The following is a 23,083-nucleotide window of genomic DNA, read 5'->3' as shown; positions in this document are numbered from 1 at the left end:
AAATAAAGCATTTTAACATGGGGCTCGATGGGGATTGACTCGCTTTTGGTGCCAGCCTCAAGTGGCCATTTCTCAGCTCTTCCCCGTTGGCTTCATTTCTCAGCGCTGACGGTTGCTGCTTGGGTCAAAGGAGCTGCAGGTCTCTATCCACAGCCGAGGCCGAATCAGTCTGCGTGTTTCTTTAGACTCGGCGATGAAAAGCCTGAAAATGTTTTCAATGCTGGGGGAAAGGTAGTGGCAAGGTTAACACAGGAGGGATTGCACCGGAGGCTTTGCTCTTCATGAGAGGATGGTTTTGTTAATGCGTCGTGGAAATAAAACGGCACGTTTTGTTGCAGGCGCTGTAGAATTTGTATCTTTGCAATAGAAATGAAATACCCACTGTGACCTTGGAGAGGAGGTTTGCAGATACCGTTGAATGTGCACTCACCTTTTCTTCACATCACCCTGTAATCTTCCCCCTTTTTTAGGCTTTCTGGATCCTGAAAAGAAGCTGTTCTCTCATCGCATCCTTTCCAGAGATGAATGCATCGACCCTTTCTCCAAGACGGGGAATCTTAGGTACTAAATGAATTTTCTGTGTCATCTGTTAAAGCACAAAGAGGCTCTAAAGCTCACAGCATGTCTCGTTCGGTCACGATGGAACAGTTGGTGGATGATCCACACCGCTTGTTGGCAGCAGTGACTTTATCCAAATTGTTTCCTCGCTTCTGTAATCGTTATCGTGGACATTCTGTCCATATTGTCAGTGATTGTTGACGAGCACAAAGAGTAGAGATCTATTATTCTCTCTCAGTGTCGCTGCAGAACGGCTGTCAAATAAAATAACGAAAAAATTGCGCTGATGGTGTAAAGAATATTGAAGTGCCTCTTATTATGATTCATAGCTAAACACAGTCTCGGTCACTGCGAGCTCACTACAGCCACAGGGAGATTAATAACCGCCTCGCCGTGGATTCAGTTTGTACTGTGATCTTCCTGACAGGAATCTGTTCCCGTGTGGCGACTCCATGGTCTCCATAATCGACGACCGAGAGGACGTGTGGAAGTTTGCACCTAACCTCATCACCGTGAAGAAATACATCTACTTCCAGGGCACGGGGGACATCAATGCTCCGCCCGGATCGCGGGAAGCTCAGATGGCAAAGAAAGGTACAGTGTCCACACGTCTTTGAGTGCTTTCACACCTGTAGTGAGGTTCATTTGGTCCGGGAACAAGGGGAATAAAATATATGCTTCAATGCATTTTAGTTCTGGTCCTGTTCCTGTTCACACTGCCTTTTTGTTTCTTCTTTTAAACAAAGCCAGAGGAGCAAATATGAAGCTACACTGACTTGCGGACATTTTGGCAAATGTCGTCTTGCAAATGAATTCCTGACAGAAGTTTGTGCAGCACTTCAATGCTTCTGATCTCTGTTTTTATGTTCTTTGGTGTCACAAAAAGCGAATGAAGAAATAACTCGTCGTAAGCATCATTAATATTATTGGACTGCAAATCGACCGTGTGTCATGATGACATGATGAGAGGCAGAATTGCACAAAAGTGTGCATGAGGCGTCTCCACATACCTCGCCACAAATGTTCTAATGGACTTAATGAACTGACAAAGTAGTCTGACGTCACGCAAGCACAGCCGTTTTAACTGCATCCTTTCAGACGGGCTCCGTTCGGTTGTTGGTCTTCGCCACGATTTAGATTGACGGCTTTCACATCGTTAAAGTGGACCACACGGGTTCGCAACATTTTGATAACATGATGCGTTTGTTGAAAGACCATTTGAGGACAAAGTTGCTGACAGTTTATGCAACACTGAGCAGTACCAGTACTTCCAGTACTATGCACACTTCCCTGTGAGAGGCACTTTTAGCTGAAGTTAACGAGCAAGTCGGTCCAGTGGCTTCGCTGAGCTCTTATAAGTTCAATGATGAACGTCACAGAGGCACAGAGTTTACTTTACTGCATCTCACTGACATGGAGACATTGCAATAGGGAGACGAATTCTGAGCTCACTGTTGAAAGATTCAATGCAACTTATGAAGTTTTAATTGGTGACGCATTGGGGCCTTGTTGATTGCCTCAGTGCTGTTAATAATTTGATTTGGAGAACACTCATTTAAGTCCCACTTGGATATCAGATATAGTTTATTTCGATTTGATGTAAAATATCCTTATTAATGTACCATGTGAGTGAATATGGCCTAAATATCTGCCCTTCGGATTTCTTTTGGACATTTACCGTACTTTCCGGACTATAGAGCGCACCGGTATATAGGCGGCACCGGCTGATTTTTAAAAGAAAAAAGAATTTGCACATAGATACGCCGCACTGGTCTATAAGCCGCAGGTGTCCCCGTTGAACAGCAAGATGCTTTTAACAGTACTAAAGTTGTCTTCTTCTCTGAACATCATAACATGTCGCTAGCTTCTAAGCTAATTTTAACATTACGGCCAATGGGGAAATGCTAACCGCGATTAGCATTCGCGAATATAATATATATTCGTACATCTTTTCATGCAGACATACTTACAGACTACGGTCTCTCAAGGCTACCAAACGGAAGAAGTTAAACGAAGCAGCGTGTCTTCTCATTAGAATCTAAAAGCAACGAGGCAATAACTGTTGTTGCTCGTAGCTCGTAGCTTCTGAATACCGTAGCTGTTGTGCTAGCAGCTACTTTTATTTGTGACTTTGCATACATTTGTGTGTGTGTGTGTGTATATGTATATTAATATAAACAAAGATCTTTAAAAAGCAATCAGTTTGCAGTAACTCCTTCAAATTGTTATCTCAGTGCTGAACCTAATATAATCTGTTTATTGTCACACTTACACACTGGATGAAGAGTTATTCTGGTTAAACCGAATCCCCCTTATACTCTCCTGTCACACTGACTTTTAAAGAGTAATCCAAAATAATATATATATATTTATGTTAAGAGACTCTCTCTCTCTATATGAATGAAATGATAACTCTATTCTTGGTCACATCATTTATCATACAGTCACTCAGGCTGGACCCAGACAACAAATAGTCATCAACACTGCACCGCCTGCTTCCTGAGTTTACACGATGAGCGTCCACACCTCTATCCACCAACCGCCTCCTGAATCACACGTACCTGTCGATAAACACGGACAGACCTTTCCCCTCTGTACGCCCCTCCACGCTGAACTCTCAGTGTGATTCTCTTCATTATCATCGCAGGAAACGATCTGCTTGGAGCCAGCCAGTGTGTCTCTGTGGGGACTTTTGTAGGAGCCCTTCATTTACACCCACTCTCAGGCTGTTACATCAGTAACTGATAACTCGTGGTTGTACTCATCCCATGTAGCAACAATCTGCCCGGCTCAGCAATGGGCCCTTATGTTGTTGATGCACTGAAAAGAGACTGGAGGGTTGGTCCTGTGGTTAAAACACCAGCTTCAATTTGTCCAATGCAAATACAAACTGCTGAAATTCTCTTGATGACAGCTACTGTATTTGTTTTTACTGTATTTGTATTTCTAAAACAAATACATCATAAAATAAAAAACAGTCTCATCCATTGAAGGGATGTGGAGTTTGTAAATGAAGACAAAACATACATTTTGAAGTAATGAGGAAGTGAAGCATCTTTCAACAACGCAGTATTAGGAAGGCGCTTGATTCTAAAAACAGCGTGTCTTAAAAAAATGCATATTTAATTTTTTTTATTTTGTGGCCACACTAGTGCAGCACAAGAGGCTGTAAACACAATATTGACTCATGAAAAGTTGAGAGCAGCGAGCGAAAACTGTCAAGTTTGGTCTGTAAAAAAAACAAGCCACTGAGCTGAAATGTTCTAAAACGTTTCATAGAACAATCACCCGACTCAGCAGTTCCCTTCAGCTCTGTGTGCGGTCATCACTGCGAGCGACCCCACGTCACCGTACACATGACAATGTACCGGTAAGTCTAAAAAGCGTTTTTGAGGTTTTTTGGACGAAACACTGTTGAAACGTTTTGCTCACAGTCTAATTTGCCGCATTGGTATTCTGGAGGCTGGTGTCCACTCGCCCCTGTCTGCTCTTGCGTGTCCTGCCTCCTCACATTATCTAGCTGCCCTCCTGTCCATCCAGGCCTGTGGTACCAAATGGTACAGCACACTTACTATCACTGATGAAAGTGTCTGTTTTGCCGACTTAACTGTTTCTATCTCATCTATAATTTTTATAATTGAGAGGATACTCCAGGTTTGCCTCTCTCAGTATCAGTACCAGTGTCTTGTGGATGAGTCTGTGTTGTCGACAGGCTGCCACTTGGGAGTTTTATTTCACGCTCAAATAGTCACTTGCACTGGAGTGACTCTGTGTACCCAGAGGACTCTACAGCAAGAGTCGTCTGCCAAACACGGGCAGCCAGAGCAGCTCAAATCTGAGTTGTTACTTTGGTAGAATGCACTTGAGTGAAATGTTAGGAAGGTTATTACGAAGAGGGCTCTAATCACAAGCTCACAGACCTCCCCGAATGCATTAGTGTCAAGCACATGATGAAAAGGGCCACAACGGTCACTGCTAGTGAGGTTTTATTGTGTCAAGTGGTTTGTGAAATCTAAACCAAACTGTGCTGCACACGTCATATCAGGTCGTTTGAAAGATCCTGATGTAAAATGACTTAATTGTCACCCGAATCCAGGTTTATGGTGTCTGCTGCTTCTGTTTTTCTTTGCACTAGAACTGAGCTACCATGCTGTACCAAACAATTACCATTTCCTAGTGAAGCATCTTGTATCTGCAGCTGTCCATACTCCTACCTCACCTATTGGTTGCGTGATTGCTTTGTCTCGTTCCAGCAGGAGGCCCGTCGAGTCGACCAGCAGAGAGCACGGAACCGGTGGTGACGCCGAACGCCGATGAGCAAAATAATGGCCCCAGGAAAAGGGCGAAAGACCCCAGCTTTTCTGGGAAGGAGGAGTCCACGACATCTCCGTCTTCTCAGGGAGCACCAGCGAACGAACGGACGCACCCCACAGGGGCCGTGGAGGATGAATCGGGACAAGGTAAAGGGTCAGAGACCGAGCCGGAGTCTGGGGCGCCGTCGAGGAAAACTCAGGTGGGCGACGGTAAGAATGTTAAGGAAGAAGATAGCAACAGGACACTGGTGACACAAGAGGCGCAGGACGGTGCAAAGTCCTCGGCACCGAGCCACGAGCCCAACAACCTCGACTTTGATCTTTCTAGTGACAGTGACAATGACTCCATTACAGAAAAGCCTCCGTCATCAGAGAGCGATAGTGAAGCCAAGTCGTGCCGGGCAAAGAAATCTGGGCAGGAAGGAGTCGCACCTGCCGATGTGGAAGGGGACAGCAAAGGCCCTGGTGAAGGAGAAACCAGCGCTGACACAGCAGAACCGTCAGAGGTTCTCCTCCCAGACCCCGAGCTGGGAAACGGCTGCTCAGACCGGAGAGAGCCAGAGACGGAGTCGCAGAATAGCGAACAATCCGGGGTCACCATGGGGGAGGAGCTGCTGGACCAGAGCATGGAGGAGGAGGAAGAGGAGGAGGACGAGGAGGATGAAGCCGATATCGACCAGGACGATCACCTGATCTACCTGGAGGAAGTGCTGGAAAGGATCCACGGCGAGTACTACGCACGCTACGAGGCCTACCTGAGGAAGGAGGCCCCCGAGACGCCGGACATGCGCAAGATTTCCCCGGAGCTGAAAAGCAAGACGCTGGCGGGCACCACGGTAGTGTTCAGCGGCCTGTACCCGACCAACTACCCCATGGAGAGGACCCGCGAGTACTACCACGCCAAAGCACTGGGGGCCAAGATCGGCAAGAATCTGGTTCTTAACTCCCAAGATGCCGGTCAGACAACGCATCTCATCGCAGCAAGAGCCGGTACGTAGAAATGTATGTATGCTGTTAAACAAGCATGCAGTAGTAGCATTATCTGTTCTATTTGATAATGAATTACTATTCGCAAACATCGTTTCATAAAATCTGTTTTAAACACAAAGTTCCTTTTAGAGCCCGACTGATGGATTTTGAGGACTCTTCAGAGTCACCTTTCTTTCTTACCGGAGTATTTTCACTTTTACTGAACATAGTTCAGGGGTTTTTTTTAGTAGCCGTTTGCTGGAACTTTTTTGTCATTAATTCAAGTTATGGTTCGCTAATGAGGCTAGAATTCAAGAAGGGTCATGTTAGGATTGTTTAAATGTCAGATATACTGACATATTGGCAGGTTTGTGCGTCTCAGTCCTTGTTAAAATAAGCAGAGATAATTGAGATGGAATACGCTGTCATTAAGGTCAGCCATTCCAGCACTGATTGCATGACGCTTTCTTGGGTTCAAGAAAAAGTCATAATCTATTATTAAGAGAAGTCACAGGCCTGTTTAAAGGTGAAGGCTCTATCTGTCTCTGTGCCTCTCGCCTGTGGGCATGTTTGGAAGTTCTCCTGCTCACTGGTGGCCAACAATGAATGAATGCAGCTTTAAATAACAAAGCTCACAATTGATTCACGCAGAGTTCCTTGAGGCTGCTGCGTCTCTGTAATTAGACCCGCTTGATTGACAGAAGCACAGCTCGCTGCATTTCTGACATTCGATTACCATTTGAAGGCTGGAGGCTGTTTGTGTTTCTCTCCCCCATGGATGTAATCTACGGAGGCTAGTTTTTAATTTTCAGGCTAAGATTATGCAGAAGTGATGTACTGACTTGACAGCCAAACGTGTTTGTTGCAAAATGTCCTGTTTTGCTGTGTTGATACGGTACGGATGACGTTGTTTTAAGCGCTGCAGTCATACTCCTGGTAGTTCACAAGTTACAATCAATACAACTAAGGACTCATCTCGCCTGCGATTCTGTCTGAAGAGCAGCAGCAAGCGGATTCACGCCGCTATTGCTACCAAATCCAGTTTCCCTTCTGCGAAACAAGCACATGAGGTGGCCCCGAGGCCCCGTTGCCTCGGCTCTCCGCTGTGAGCAGCACTCGGCAATCACTCGTCTTGTTCGTCGGACGGAGAGAAAAATCAGCCGACGGTGGAAGCGGGGTCAATACGAGCAGTAGGTCGGTTAATGTGGAAGGAACTGCTGAGAAGCAGCACATTTGACAAGACTGCTGATATTTCTCTTAAAAACTCTCAGATTTATATGTTCTCTTTGCTGTTATATCTTTCACAAGGTATTCATACGGTGAGTTGCTTTTTTTTAAAGCTGCTGCCTTGAATTTAGGTGGTGGACGATCTGGCTTTTAAGTGATTTCATATTTCAGGGTGTACAGTTATTACTGCTATTATTACTGCACAATACTATAACGTTGAGAGAGAATGGCTGGTACATTTTCTCTTTTCATTTACCAGCCAGATTGGCCGGTAAGACAAAAGGTTGATTTTGGACCGTGTATGTAATCGTGTAAAAACAACCTTGTTTCAAGGATTCAATTTAGTGTCTTTGTCTCTCACATCAATGAGACTTATTCGAGCAGAAACACTACTCTCTGTGGATTTAACCAAACGCAACACGGCTCTCTGGATTCCTAAGAATACCATTGAGTTGGCTGAAACTTGAAAAGAAAGTGACTCCAAAAGAGACATTTTCCTTGTTATCTGTCCAATAATATTGACCGGGCAATTATTTTGTGTGTGTGTTTTTGGTAATTGGTTGTCAGGTCGAAACCTGTTCTCATTTTCAATTCAATTCAATTCAATTTATTTTTGTATAGCCCAAAATCACAAATTACAAATTTGCCTCAGAGGGCTTTACAATATGTACACGTTTGACATCTTCTTGTCCCGGGACCCTCACATCAGAACAGGAAAAACTCCCCAAAAACCCCTTTAACGGGGAGGAAAGAGGAAGAAACCTGTGGGAGAGCAATAGAGGAGGGATCCCTCTCCCAGGATGGACAGACGTGCAATGATGTCATGTGTAGAACAGGATAGTGAATTACAACACATTCAATGTAATTAATTAATGTAATTTTCCTCTTTCCTTCCTGTCACCCAGGCACCGAGAAGGTCCGTCAGGCTCAAGGCTGCAAGCACCTCTATGTTGTGAACCCCGACTGGCTGTGGAGCTGTCTGGAGCGCTGGGAGAGGGTGGAGGAGCAGCTGTACCCGCTGAAGGAGGACTGCTCCAAGATGCCACGGTAATGGACTCAAAATGAGCCTGTGGGCTTACAGGCCACTTCAAACCCAGTACACGTGAACTGGAAAATACTTCAACAATGCATCAAAATCTGATATTTTTTTTCTTCTCGTCTGTTCAAGGAGCAACAGTCCGGCAGCATTCCCTGACATTCAGGGTTCCCTGCAGGCGCACGTTTTCCACCCGGCTCCCATCCACCACAGACCTCTGCCTCCAGCCCCCGAGGTTCGAACCTACGACCCCGTCACGGGGAAGCTGATCCGCAGGGGCCCTCAGGTGCCGCGGCCGCCGTCCTACCTCCAGGCACCGGGGCCTCACGGAGAGCAGTCTTGTCTCAGGTAAGGAACAGAAGTGGAACCGTGCAACAAAATGACGAGATACCGATGTACAACTTTCTTCTTCGGCCGGCAAACGGCAGGAGTTTTTGATATTTGCTCATGTTACTTTATTATGCTCAAGTGTGGGGAGACATCTTTGCTTCGAACTGATGGTGGTTTGGGACACACTTACTACTTGATAGAGCTGATTTGTGTTTGTGTAACCACTGCAGTAACTGGAATTACACGAGTCATAGCTAGAGCTGACCGATGTCTGTCAGCGTGCAACATGTGATAAAGTTTGGTAACGTTTTTTTGGGAAAGTCACGCTAAAGGAGCGGTGACACATGCTCGTTCAACTGCTGCACCAGAGTTTGTTTTAACCGAAATCAAGCAGGTGAGGTGCGAAAGCATCTTAAGATATCCTGACTTTTAGGCCATTGCACGGGTCAAGCATCCAGCAGCACACTTCTACAGAACTCCCATCATGCAAATCCACAGCATTTTCAGTTTGATAGTAAATGCTCACGTCTTTCAAACTTCGCTTGTAGTCTTCAAGCCCGAGCTGAGATGACCCGGATGACATAACGGAGCTCCTCTGGAGCCGCATAAGACGTTACACAACAGTCTTCACAGGCGGAGGGGTGCTCCTCAGTAGTGTTTGCACGATGCTTGACACAACATTGAGGGCACACAATTTTAGATCCTTATTAAAAGATAAATAGCAGCGTGTTTGTCAACTCGCTGTCGCAGAGAAGAGACAACAGAAAGTGCAGCTGGTACCCGAGTGTGAGTGTGTATGTATGTGTGTGTATATATGTATATGTGTATATATATATAGATATATATATGTACTGCGGAAAACCGCAGTCTGGCTGTGCTGTGTCAGACTTACAGTATATTTTAGCAGTTAATAATCAGAGGCCATTGTTGTAAAAGCTCACAGCTGATGTTTTCATTGAGCAGTTAATTGAACACGCTATAGTGCTGCTAACATGTAAACTAATGCTTTAGTTACAAAAGAAGATGAGCGTCACACCGTGAAACGGGGATATTGTTCTTGTACCGTGACAATCTCCGACCATTGCAACTATGTATCCAATCTATTTGAGAACACCACTCCTCGGTGATGGGTAAACTGATGATTGATTGTATTATTGGTGCAGTGTTTGCTCTCGACAATACTTAATGCATTGACGGAAAGACTAGACAATAGACAACACATCATGTTCCACTGCAACCAGTACAAACCCTTGTGGGTAGCGCAGAACTAAAGCGTGTAAAGAAATAAATAAAATGAAGATAAAAGATGTGAGTTATGCTATTCATGGTTCTCTGTAATGTATTGACTGCAGAATGGCTTCTAATAGATCTCAAATGTATTTATTTGTCCTCTGGGCCTGATTTCCATCGCTCCCTTCTCTGTGAAGTAAAGCAGTAGTCGGCGCAGCGCTATTCTACTTTATGAATTACTGTCAGTGGAGATGAGACAGCAGCGTCTTCAGCGATCCACTGAGGCACGATAACCCCCCCCCCCCCCAACAGAGCTTTTATTGTCGGGGTGGTTTATAACGTCGGGCGGCAGGAAGTGTGTAGTGTACCTCCCAAAACGATGCTCCAAACTCGTGTTGTTTTTTCTGCGAAAGACTCAGCCACGCTGTAAAATACTAATCTTATGCTCATCCACTTATATATACATTTGATATTCCAGTCATGTCCTCGTTTCATTTTCACCAACAGTTTGACAAGGAAGGCCTCACAGTTTCACAAAGTCACCTCGGTGACTCCGTCTGTCAATCATCTGTCAGTCACACATGCTGAATGTTTCCTGCTTTCACACAACTCCAGAGGATTAAAAGCTAAACTAACCATGTTTTTACTGGACAGTCACGGTCATATGGTGACACTAATTAATAATCGCACACATAGAATAGAACTGGCCCACATAATTCATGGTTTGGAGGCACAGCGGAGTTTTCAGCGAGTTGCATAAACTTGGATTTAATCATCAAAGAAGATCTGTTCAATGAAGCGCCACCAGCAGGAAACATGAAACCTTCCTCTTCCGACTTGCATAGGATTTGCATCTAATGGGCCCCGGTTTCAGAGGGAGAGCCTTCACATCTCCCATCGTTGGTTTCCAGCCCCCGTGTTTGCAAATGAATGTTGTTCTTCTTGCGATTCCTGTGAAGACAGCCCCCCTTTTCATTAATCCTAAAGATAATAATGGAAATAAACATACAATTTGTCTTTCTGTCTATTTAAGCATCTAGCTTATTAGTCCATTTATTCAGCTGCACTGAAGCGGTTCACATTCATCGTGTTTTTGAGTTTGTTTTATGCTCATCTGTCCGTCATGTCACCCCAGGGGAACTTCACAGAGCCAGCAAGATGAGGCGGCGGGGTCCAGCCAGGACGACGAGCAGCCGGGACCGTCCCGTCGGAAACGACAGCCGAGCATGTCGGAATCTATGCCTCTGTACACGCTCTGCAAGGAGGATCTAGAGAGCATGGACAAAGAGGTACGTCAGCCTGGTGTCGCTCTGCCCTCATAAGCAAACAAAAACCGCCTAAAAAGGCTGGAGAGCCTGTTACATGTTACAATTTGATTATGTCTTCATACTGTTGTACTTTCCCTTATTGTTATGCGGCAATCACCAAGTCACAATCCTTGTATGTGCAATCATGCTTGGCACGGATCACCTGCTGGTCCGTAAGAAAGGCTGCGAGAGACATTATACATACGGTTGCCAAGACACACTCTTGTCTCAGCAGTGACACTGCGTGGTTTTTCGAGAGTTCAATTTCCATCGCAGCCTCACAGCAGGGGGTATAAGTGCATCCACCTGCATTATTATTATTATTATTGCTACGCGTCGGAGGGCCAAGCGGTCCCAGTCCCCGCAATCAAACGGGCTTTGTCGATGTCGCCACGAGCACCTCGATTGTCGGAGGACTTGCTGTGCTCCGCTTTGAGTGTAGATTCAAACCTGCGAGAAAACGTCCTCGTCGTTGGGACGTTTCTTCCACTCCGACTTAACTTGAGCTGATGTGAACCTTCTGGTCTGCTCGCTTTTGGTGGTCAGTCTGCTTTATATAATTAAGGATATTTGTGTAGTCGGGCAGCAAGGGCTTTTAAGGTTTTTGTGTCCTTGCATCATTTTGTGGTGATGTTTCAGGTCGACTTCCTGTGTCTCTAGTCTTGTCATTCGTTTGTACTCTGTGTGTCTTAGTGTTGCATCTTCCTTACGTTTTTCCGGCGTGCCACCTATTCTGATATTCAAATCCTTACATCAGTCAACGCTCTGCGTTTCATATTGGCAGGTGAAGTGATTACGAACGTCTGAGTGCTCTGCACCTCCCACTTGGATAATACGCTTTAATGGAGTCTGGATTCTGCTCATGCATCAGCGGGGGAAGAAATGTGCAAAGTTGGTCCTTGAGATCTGTCAGGGGCCACTCGGCGGGTGATTATTCTGAAGAAAGAGCTTCATGGCTTGTTCACGTGGGACATGACATGTGACGAGCCATGTTTGAGGTGAAGTCACGTGTTGGTCGGTGGTAATTATTTACTTTCAAAAGGTAGCGGTGTGCAACATTCTGCGATAGAAAGTGCTGTTTGTTATTATGAATCTGATTTACTATGTTAAAGCCATCTTAAAGCTACACAAATTGATATTGACAACGGATGAAATGACTGCGTGTAAAATAGAGATTCACCGATATCGTATACGCCTTATACACTTATATGTTTGAAGGAGATGCAAATATACTGACATAGAAAACAACCAAAGCAAACGGCTGTTTAACATTTCTCTTTTTATTTTATATCCATATCTCCAAGTTGTCAAGAGGCTGATGATAAACATGTCTTTGTGTTTCAGTTTGAAGCTTCGACATTCTCTTTTGATTTAATATAAATGTTGATTTATTGATAGATATTTGTCTTTGCTTATTATTTTATGTTGTTTTTGTGTCTTGGAACAACTAAAGAAAGTCACCATCCGTCCAATGTGTACGTTAGCTGTTAGCTCTGTATTTATCCAAGCCCGACTGTGCTGCCCACCGGCTGCTAACGTAACTCCGCTCTCTACCTGCAGATTTCAACACGGATTTGTTGTTCACAAATGTAGCATTATCAGGGAAATGTTCTATCGTGTCCGGAACAATGGGACACCGTTAGTCATAAATCAAATTTATTTATTTTAAAACTGGAATTGGATTATCAAAAAAAGAGTTCATGGTATCGGAGCCTTACCTTGCACGGCTGCTCGTGAGGTCACGAGATCACACGAGTAATGTTTGTGTCGGGCTAACCGGTGCTCTGACCAATCAGCGTCCTGAGAGGAGCTACTGACCGCTGTGGGCGGGGCTGAGGTGCGTAAGGAACAGCACAGAGAAGCGGCCGCTTGTTCCAAAAACAACAATGGCGGCTCCTAAAGAGGTTAGCGTAGGTGATGCAACAGCGTCAGTTATATCAGAACTGGACAGTATTTATTAAAAGAAGAGAAGAACGGCACGGACTTTTCTCGATGGAAGGGATGTTTTCGCTCTTCTCCTTACTGACTTCAGGACGAGTTTCATGAACATCTGGTTCATCCAATCTCCTGCCAAGTATTCTTTTTTTAAGCTACCTGCCCTTTTCCAAACTGTTTCCAGTGACATTTACTGAGATGGTTCTGTGTAACACACCGTCTGGCCGGTTAATTGTGACTCGCTGGTCCTCCCTTTCTCAGTGGCAGACGAAACAATCATCCTGGAGGTAATCGCTCTCTGTGCAGCTCCATTTGTCCGTCATTCTACGGCAGCGAAGGCAAAAAGCAGAGCGCATTTTCAAAGACCACGTCTGTGTTTGTGCCCATTAGACATGATGACGACTGCAGCAGGAAGCAGACTGGAAATTGTGTTTCTATTATTAATCTGGAAATGGGCATTATGTCAGCGGTCGGGTCAAGCTTGTTGTGTTTGAGCTGAGGTAGTTAGACTGAAGAAGGTTCTCTCTGCTCCCTTTATTTATCGGCCTAATGCAAATGTCAATATGTTGTGGTGAAGAACATCTTTGAGTCATTGGAGACCACATGGGTGAATTGAATGTGTGAGGGTTTTATGGATTAATAATGGATCTCAAATCGATTTTGTCCCCACTTATGATTTGTGTTTTATCATGAAATCCAAGTCTCCTCTTATGAAGAGTTAATGCCACTAATGTGGTAATCTATCTACTGAATGGGACGGCTGTGGCTCCAGGGATGGAGCGGGTTTGTGGTTCGATCCCCAGCTCCTCCTGTCCGCACGTCAAAGTGTCCTTAACCCGGATCAGCCCGCTGCTCCTAAATGCTTCGGATGGGTTGAATGCAGAGGTTGAATTTCGTCGATGTGACGATTTAAATATCACATACGACATAATGTATGACATAATGTTGTTTTGTTCTCTTTTAGCGCAGAAGCACTTTGCTTTTAGGTTTTTGTTCAGAACTACGGTGGTAGCATGGACATTCATTTTCAGTTTTAATTAAAGGCCAACCTCTTTTTAATTTAGCACGATGGAGCTGGTTAATGAGGTACTGGTGCTCACACCGGCCATTGTTCCCCAAACACCAGCAGCAGTTAATGTGTTAATGTGACATTTAGAATGCTTGAGCATCAAGCGGAGTGAAGATTGTATCATGTTTTGTCTCTTCTGTTTGCGTTTGTTCCAAAAAGAAGGCACAACCCCTCTATTGGTTCAGGAAAAGCACATTTGTATTTCATTTTGAAGACTTAAAAATGCTTTTAATTTCACAATATTTAAAAAATGAAAATGTCAGCTGCTCATTTTAAATGTATTAATTGTTATGAGAGTGAAACTGAAACACACACTTGACATGTACACACTTTATGAACTCAACTGGTACTGACGACTTCCAGACCAGAAACCGACCACAGACTACCGGTGGCCATCGCATATCTACTGCCAACACATGACGAGCATCGACCCAAAAAAGTAGCACAGTCAAAGAGAGACGGAACTAACGTACAGCTATGCCAACCAACGGTTAACTGCATTGTAAAAATATATAAAACTCGACAAAAGGTAAATTTATTAAATGATGCCATTGGCAGGCGATCAAATAAAACGTTCCGGTACTGTTATCTTGTTTAATATTATTTACTTCTCTAGGTTCGAAAAAAAATGTTGGAAAGATTTAGGCTAATTTAAGTACACAACTCAACAACATTTATCATAGGTAGTTGTTTTTTAAAGTACATTTTATATCTAAAATGTGATGTGAAAAAATTTTCCTTGACAAATATCGTCCGAGACAACAACAAAAAGGTGGTGAATTAACACAGAGAGAAATTGTCAAGCTCTAAGACTACTGCTGCAAAATGACCAGTTCAAATTTCTCTCAAACATGAAACGCAATTTTAAATGCACAAAACAGCGATGAAACACTGCTCGACAATGTCAGATCGTTGCGGCTGACATTACCCATTTAAAGCAGCAGGCCCAACCTGATTTTTATGTACCTGAATAAAGATAAGTGACTGAGCCTTTAGGGGCCTTTTTATCAGGCAAAGTCTGTGTGTAATACAACATGGTTCATCAATTTGTGATTTGGGACGCTTAACACCACCAAGGCGTAGACATTTCTATCATAATTTGAGGGTAGGACTATTTACTGCTGGTCAGAATAATTATATCCTTCTGTACTGTATAAAATGGAAGGGTCCTTTGTAGATACACTGTATTTCAAAGGCCACCCTCCTCGGACTGCCTCAGCTAAAGGTCAGTCTGTGATGTTTCAAACACTCTAGGTCTTCAGGGGCAAAGTGAAAGATCCTGTCTTAATTGGCTGGAGCAAAGTGCACATCTGAGTCAGGCAGATGGCCTTGCGTTTAAATGTCACCAGTGGTTACATGCTGGTATGTGTCAGTTTACCTGGAGCAACATGCGCACGAGTTGGCCGGCAAAGTGGTGTACCAACTGGGTGACCTTTCTATGGAATTGCTGCTCTCTTGTTGGCTGTGACGCCTCGGACTGGCTGCATTGGCTTCCATCTTCTGCTTTCACTTAGTCCATACGGTGCACTGTGGTGTATCGGTCATCCGTTAGATGTTGTTAGTCAGGAAAGGATGCTCATTAGAATGAACATATTAATTCAAATTCATTTGAACTCAACCCGTGTAGCCTAAAACTAAAAAGCTGACATTACTCGGCACAGAGCGTTCCCTTTATCCACCGATTATCCATCCATGATGTTGAATACAAAAGTCTTCCATGTATTCCTGCTTAATCGGTTGCTATGATTGTAGTATCAGGCCGGCTACAGTAGCTACTAAGGGTCAGCAAACGGAACAACATGGCATACGACGAGTAAGACCAACCTATGCAATATTTAACAATGCCTACCGTCTACTTTACCACATTCCTTTGATTTGAAGACGACATTGCCTTGTGGGTGCATTGCATTGTGGTCTTTCTCTCTCTCTACTTGCATTTAACACAAGCACCAAGGGACATGTAGACAAAAAAAAAACTCAAATGTATAATAGATGGTGTTTAAAATGCCTCATAAATATAATATTAGCGAACTCTAAAATGAGATAATGAGAACTAGAGCACCAGACAATACAATGATTATACTGTATTGATGTATGTAATTAATGTTGGTTGTCATTGCCATTAGACCTTTGTCTCGTCTTGTGATGTTTGCATATTGATTACTCAAATAATCTGCCACTGTATGTCTGATTCAGTATTTACAAAATCTGTGGATTTATGAAAACTTTCCAACTGTTCTATCCCACAAAATGAAATGAAATCCGGATGGATGCTACATGAGCAAATGAGGTGTGAATGATCATTACACACGGCAATGTGAAGCTCTAGACACGGGTCAGTGCTCGTGTGACGCCACGGGGGGGCCCTCAGAGACGTGGCTCATTAAGTCTGGGATCATAGGAGATCTAGCTCAGTCATCAGTCAGTGATCTCAGCTCTCCCTCCGCCTTCAGGTATTGATCTCCCACATCCATGGTGAGATAGAATCCTCAGGAGGTACTGGAGAGGACAAGCTTCTGCATGAGTCTGCAGAATATACAGGCTCATTATGGAATATTTTGCATTTATTAAGATATAGTATCGCAGACTACGTTTTTTTTAAATTCATAAATGAGTGAAATATGAAAATATTCTTCATGTATCCTTTGTCCATAACATGTAAGAATACAATAGAAAGTTCCCAAAGGCAAGGATCACATTTTCAGATTGCTTGTTTTGCCCAAACCAGCATTTTAAAACCTAAAGATATTTGTGTTTAATATCATATTTGAGAAAGACAACCAGCAAATCGTTACAAATGAGAAGCTGGATTTAATTCACCTTTTGGCATTTTTGCTCATGAAAATGACAAAAACGATTAATAGCCCAGAATGCAACAGTAAAGGTGAAGTCATCGTTCTGTCGCAGTAAGCAGAGTGTGTGGTGCTGTCCGTGGTCCTGAAAATGTGAACTCATTTCACAGCCACAGTTTTTTTAAATATTTTTTTTAAAGCAGCGAGATAGAAGACATCAAACCAGTGCGACAGAGTCTGGTTCAGTCAGCCATCATACGGACACAACCAGCAAATTACTGCTCACAGACAAGCCGCTGCATAATCCAAACCAGACTCAATCGCCGGTCCCTAAAGCGGGAGCGCTATGAATATTCCCCCTGCTCTTGTTTCCATCTGCTCACAGCCCCTGACAGAAATATCTTCAGTTGTTTTACTGTGGCCAGATGTCCAGTTTGGGCCCTAAACATCCATTCCACCAGGAGCAATTCAGTCAAGAAGTTTTTCTAAGCCATACAGAATGAGAACAGGACACCAGAGTCTCTGAATTAACTCTGAATTATTTCATGTCTGAGCCTGTTCCTTTCCAAAGTAATGTTTTTCAGTGCAGCGTTATGCAACAATCCCTGACTGACCTTTGTGAAATGTCAGTGCCAATATGAAATGCCAATATCTTCACGTTTGCAGAGCCGCTGAAGAATTCTTGTCCTCAAAAGATGCTACAGTTCTTCCCTCAGTAAAGTGGAGTAAAGCTGTGAATTCTTGTTGTTCATGAATACTGGGACTTGCCTTTTGAGCCAGTAGCTGTATGGCATTCGGCCTTTGATGCATGTGACTACAGGTATGAGCGAAGTGGCATCGGAGGCTTTTTGTGCTCCTGTTGTCACCGACCGCACCACTTTTTATGTGACTTTTCTTTTGTTGGTTGATTTACGAATAATGCAGTTTGTATTCGCTTCGTTTTGCCCGGTCCTCAGGGTGAGCTTTTTCTCTGTAAACGTGAATCCCTTATCTTCCTCTGGGCACACATTAAATGACCACTCAATGGTTGTTACAGAGAGTGAAGCTTGCATAAGCCCCCGTCAGCAGGGCTCCACTATAGACTGGTGGAGACGCTCTTTGTATAATAACACAGAAAACGGAAATTCAGGACAATGAGCGCTGATTGACTGGCTGCATGGAAATGTGTCGAGCTCTCACTGTTTCTGCCTCACCTATTCTGCTGCTGATTTCTACTGGCAGGTATTCTACTGTGTCTCTTCCAAGTTACGTTCGTGTTCTTAGACATTAATGTTTTTCGTTTAAAGTCAGACCTAAGGGGAACTTTATCCTTTGCGTGCCGGAAACTTGCCTAACTTTCAGGGCTGGGTATTAGTATTAGAAATGTGAAACACATGTATGGCAATAAATTGGGATAAAATTACAAAAATGTGTCGATTTTGAGGCACTAACTTGTCACGGTGTTACAGGCATTTAGTACGGCGTAAGATATGCAGGAACTCGATCAAATCCTCTTTCAGTTGGCCCCGGCTCTAGCTGAAACTCATCGCTCTGGGCATCAGCAGTTCACTGCTCCCACAGTAACAGCTCCTCCTAATTGCCACTCTGGGAAAAAGTGTCAGAGAAATTGACTTTTGTCCTGTTATTTTTCCTGCACATGAAGCCCAGTTTGCTCAAAAGTATGTCAGAGAAGTATTCTTAACAATTTCCACTTTCATGCTTTACTTTTAAAGTCGAACTGAAATGCGAATTCTCCTCACTTTTTGTACAAGAAAATATAAGCTTTAATGATACTGCAGCTACGAGGCACCGTGTTTTTTTTGGTATCAATTTTGTCATTTAACTCTCGGAGCAAGAAAGTAAAGCGTATCTCCTAAATGTACGATTCCTTAGTTTAAGGGATCCTTATCATGGATTGTACAGTATGTTGTGGGTTATGTTGATCTTCTAAAAATCTTTTACTTTTCAGTCTTTAGTTGCTTAAATGACACATTCTGAACTGTTTACTCACCTTCCCAGATTACAGAGCATCATGTAACCCAATCATTTTGAGAAGGAAAACCACTTTCCAGATTTAATTTGATGATTAACTGCAAGGAAACAGGCTAAAGCACACAGTGATACTTTAAGTAGATATTATTCATTAAATACATTTCATTAGTTTCTCTTTTATCATCTCTTACAAATAAGTAATAGTTTGGCTCTAATTTGGTGGATTTCTTTCACAAAATAATGAAAGGACTCATTTGTATTCAGTGGAATGAGAGAAAGTAATTCATCTTATCTGCACTTCTGAGCGGTCCATATGCAAAGTGTGAGGATGTTTTTGGCAGTTATGATATACATGTATGCATGCTGAAATTGTTAATATGTCAACAACACATCCATAAAGTAGAAAGAGGAATTGACTCTTTTGGTGCACAATATGCTGTTTGACACATTAGGCTTGTCCAAAGCTCAGAACAACATCTCACAAAAGCTCCCTCTTTAAACCCCCCCCCCCCCCCCCCCCCCCCAAAAAAACAGGTGGACGACATGTTGGGCGAGGAGAGCGACAACGAAAGTGAGGGCCCAGGGAAGGAGAAGCCAGGCAATGAGGAGGTGGAGGATGAAGGGGAGCAGCAGCAGCAGCAGTCAGGAGCTGGACGGATAGCAGCAGCAGCAGCAGCAGGAGAGCTCGGTCCTCAGGCGATGAGCGTAGATGAGAAGATCCAGACACCACCCAGTGAGGAAGGTGTTACAAGGTGAGACACAGAACACCATCTCAAAATCCATCCGTCTCGACACTCCGAGTCCTTCGTGTGTCTCGACCTCAGCTTCCCTTCTTAACGTCCCGGTGAAACAGACGTCTTGAGTTCTATAAAACCAAAACAGAAGCTAAAGGTCTTAATGATAAATATGTCCGGGGGTTGAGGATCCTCGCAAATGTACTGTATAGTTCCAGGTCTTGCATCTACTTTGACTATTATCACAACACAGCACTCCATCAGCGGTGCGGAGGCCAGGCGGTCTGGTCCGTTGCGATGGAGACAAATTTGAAACAGGCAGTCGGGGAGTTGTGAACACATCGGAGAGTCTCTCGCTGCTGACGGGTTAGGCCTGAGTTGAGCACAGCTGACGGGTCGTTTCACTGTCTCTTCTGCATCCTTAGCCTCTAATATTTGCCCGTGCATTCATTAGAAATGTTGTGCGGTGTCTTTCAACATTCAGTAAGTAATCTCTCTTTTAGTCCAGACCAAAGTAAAACACCGTGTCACAGCTACATTCACTGCTCACCGAAATGTGCCGACATCGCAAATCCCCTGTTTCTCTCTGAAGAGAAGTGGAATACGGAGTTGGTTGGTCATCAGGGAAAATGACTTCTCCCCCTCTTAGTTATTAATAAGTGCAATGATATACGGCCCTCTCTCCGCACCTGAACATGTGACGAAGGGTGTGAGCGCTGTCTCGCTCTCGTCTTTTCTTCACTGTCATTCTCCTACTTTATGTCTCTTTGAAGACATTTTGCTAACCTGAATCTGAATAGACTTTGTTGCTTGCATCAGCGGTTTCTCTTATTTCTTTCATGCTCCTCTGAAAATGTGTCCCAAATAACTCATTTGCATGTAATAGACGCTCAATTATTTACTCTACAGCGAGCATTAAATTGAGATTTCGGCAACACTTTGTAATGTCAATCAGTCATAATTGATTTATTGGTTAAGTTAATAATGAACTAATCACCAACAAAACATTTATAAACATATGTAAATGATTAATAAGTGATACGGTAACCTATCACAAATGTGCTGTCAGCCATCTTTAAACCTTCAGCAAATCATGAGTAAATAATATGATTTAATGAGTAATTAGTTGATGCATCATGAATCACTGATCTGGGGAATAACGTGATTTGTGTTGTGGCATTTACATTACATTAACGACTGCTCCGTCCCAGCAGCCGCTGCAGTGCACTGCAGCAGTTAAACATGTCTTTAGTTACACCTGTGTGTGACAACTGTCTGTTCAACTTTAACTCAACGTTTCACTGGAGGATAGGAGCCATCACACAAACAAAAGGTCACAGCCTGTAGTCCTCAGGTCCAAATGTTGAGCCACGGCACCTCTTCCATTTGATTTGGGTTTCATGTCTGCAACTCCATGTTCAGCCTCGCTGCTCTGATTGCTGGAGAAGCCTCAGCGGGCAGCAGCATGATGCCTCCTTTCTCTCGTTTCCCTCTTTTGGTGAGTCCCGGTCCGACACCTTAGGTTGCTGCTAATGAGTCAAGCCTGAAATATCCGTTGTCTGTGTCGCTCGGTTGCTGTCGAGAGGCCTCTGGATGTCCACCTCCAGTCAGTGCGGTGGTGCAGAGGAGCTGCACATTGATCAGGCAGCCTGACACACCGGGGGGGGGGCTGACCAGTTTATACTTCCTTCTGTCTTTTTCTTGTCTTTTTGGTACATCTCATGGAAACTAGTTAGAATCGGTTCTCAAACATCAGTAGCGTGCACACTTGTCTCTGCTCTACCTCACATATTCTTATAGGACCTCTGTACACACCGCAAAAAGAACCAACGTCCTTCGATGCTATAAGAGTCACAGAAAAATGAAAGATTCAAAAGCAGGAAAGACATGCTCGCAAAGCGATGTTGTACAGTTATGCAATTTATTTTGAACCACACAGTTTGCTTAAAGGCCTACTCAAACTAAAAATATAACTTCCTGATCCGTTGTGCATCCCTGACAACCTAGAATGAAGGACAAGTAAGCGCATACAAAGGTAGTAGCCTCCGGCTAGTAAGTATTGCTCTTCCATAAAGTTGCAGGACTCACAGGGGGCAGATAAAAAATGTTCAAGTTCCCAGAGGTGGAAGCCAAGATATTCGGACTTTTGTCTTTAGCATAAGTGACGATCCAGAAACGCTGGATACTACATTTCCCATAATTCCACTCAATAGCATCTTTCTTCAGGAATAGTCTCCCGTAGAGCTCAACAGTAAGTATTCAGAATGGAGGATTTAGATGATTAGCCATGATGTTACTGCAAATGTCAAACGTTTCTGTGTAGGAAGTGTAAGGTGTATTATTTAAGGATCGACACAGGTTACAGTGATGTTCTGTAGAGACGGAGTCTGCTTCGGGGTGATTCTCCAGTCTGTCTTGTTGCCCAGTGGGCCATTAGAGGCCGTGTGAGACTTTACAGAAGACGGCTTCCCGATCCCGACGTGACTCTGTGGGACCTCCACTCCTCCGGGAGCCGTCTTTAATAGTTGCCTTTCTGTCGCTCTCCATCCCCGGCTCCCCACTTTCTTATATTCGGCACAAAATAGACATACATCTGTTGCTAAGATACCGCAGTGATGCGAGTGTCTCTGTTTTGTTCTTGCCATCGTTCAGTGTCGGCTCCTGACTTCCTTTCTTGTAGAAACAACGTTGCTCCTATTCCTGCTCCGTCTCTGTATTTTCTGTTCTGTCAGGCAGCTAACAGCATGCAGATAATAACGTCTTATTAATTTCAATGTTTATTATCTCATTCTTTCCTAATCGAGATCCCCGCAGTTCAAGCGAGTAACCGTTGAGCAGTGCCGTGTTTCCCAACGATCGGCGTTTGAGTCGGATCAAAATAATTGGCTTCAACAGAGGAGATCCAAAGATGATTTGTATCCCTGCACATCGTTCTCTCAGACGGTTCCTTTCACGACATTGTTCGGCACGGCGTGTCCTACAAATCTGTTCACTCGGATCATTGCGTGCTCGGTCTTAAGACCTTGAATGCATGATGGGCTTTCATGAATCTGCATCAGGCTGATTCACGTTTTTGTTTGTTTGCCAATTTAAAGTCATTCATTTATTTATAAAACATATTTTATAGCTTTATGAATGAGGAGTGAGGGCGTGGCGGTGTAGTTTAAGGTGTGTGTGTGCCTCTGATCTTGTGTTGTGAGTAACCTTGTGTTGACAGTTTAAAGGCAGATAGTCGGAAGATTACCAGACAAAGCTAAACTATCACAAAAGTTCAATACAGTACTTCAGAAAAGTACGGTAAGTACTAAATATAAGTTCTCTGACGAGACGTTATTCTTAAAGGGATATGAACAGTATGACATTTATTTAAATGAGATCGTAAACATTGCCACGTTAAAGGTGCAATAGAAGACATTCAGAGAATTAATGTGGCAGTAAACCACTATTTGCGCTGTAAAGATAAAGTGGAGGAACCTGAGCAGAGAATGAGGTAACACACTCTCTCTCTGTGCGCGCGTGTGTGTGTGTGTGTGTGTGTGTGTGTGTGTGTGTGTGTGTGTGTGTGTGTGTGTGTGTGTGTGTGTGTGTGTGTGTGTGTGTGTGTGTGTGTGT

The 23,083-nt window shown here is 43.8% G+C and overlaps 1 protein-coding gene across 1 annotated transcript in view; it reads left to right on the top strand.

Annotated features, from left to right (window-relative positions):
• ctdp1 (CTD (carboxy-terminal domain, RNA polymerase II, polypeptide A) phosphatase, subunit 1) overlaps positions 1-23,083 on the top strand; it is a 43,650-nt gene that overhangs the window by 5,688 nt on the left and 14,879 nt on the right. The window contains exons 6-12 of the mRNA XM_079288562.1: positions 471-561; positions 986-1,152; positions 4,815-5,861; positions 7,973-8,114; positions 8,236-8,451; positions 10,799-10,952; positions 19,272-19,489. Coding sequence (XP_079144688.1) covers positions 471-561; positions 986-1,152; positions 4,815-5,861; positions 7,973-8,114; positions 8,236-8,451; positions 10,799-10,952; positions 19,272-19,489 — 2,035 coding nt within the window. The remainder of the gene's footprint in view (positions 1-470; positions 562-985; positions 1,153-4,814; positions 5,862-7,972; positions 8,115-8,235; positions 8,452-10,798; positions 10,953-19,271; positions 19,490-23,083) is intronic.

Source organism: Melanostigma gelatinosum, assembly GCF_949748355.1.
Source record: "Melanostigma gelatinosum genome assembly, chromosome: 17".
In the NCBI taxonomy this organism is placed as follows: domain Eukaryota; kingdom Metazoa; phylum Chordata; class Actinopteri; order Perciformes; family Zoarcidae; genus Melanostigma; species Melanostigma gelatinosum.
The sequence above is the reverse complement of the archived record's forward strand: the minus strand, read 5'-3'. Positions and strand labels throughout refer to the sequence as shown.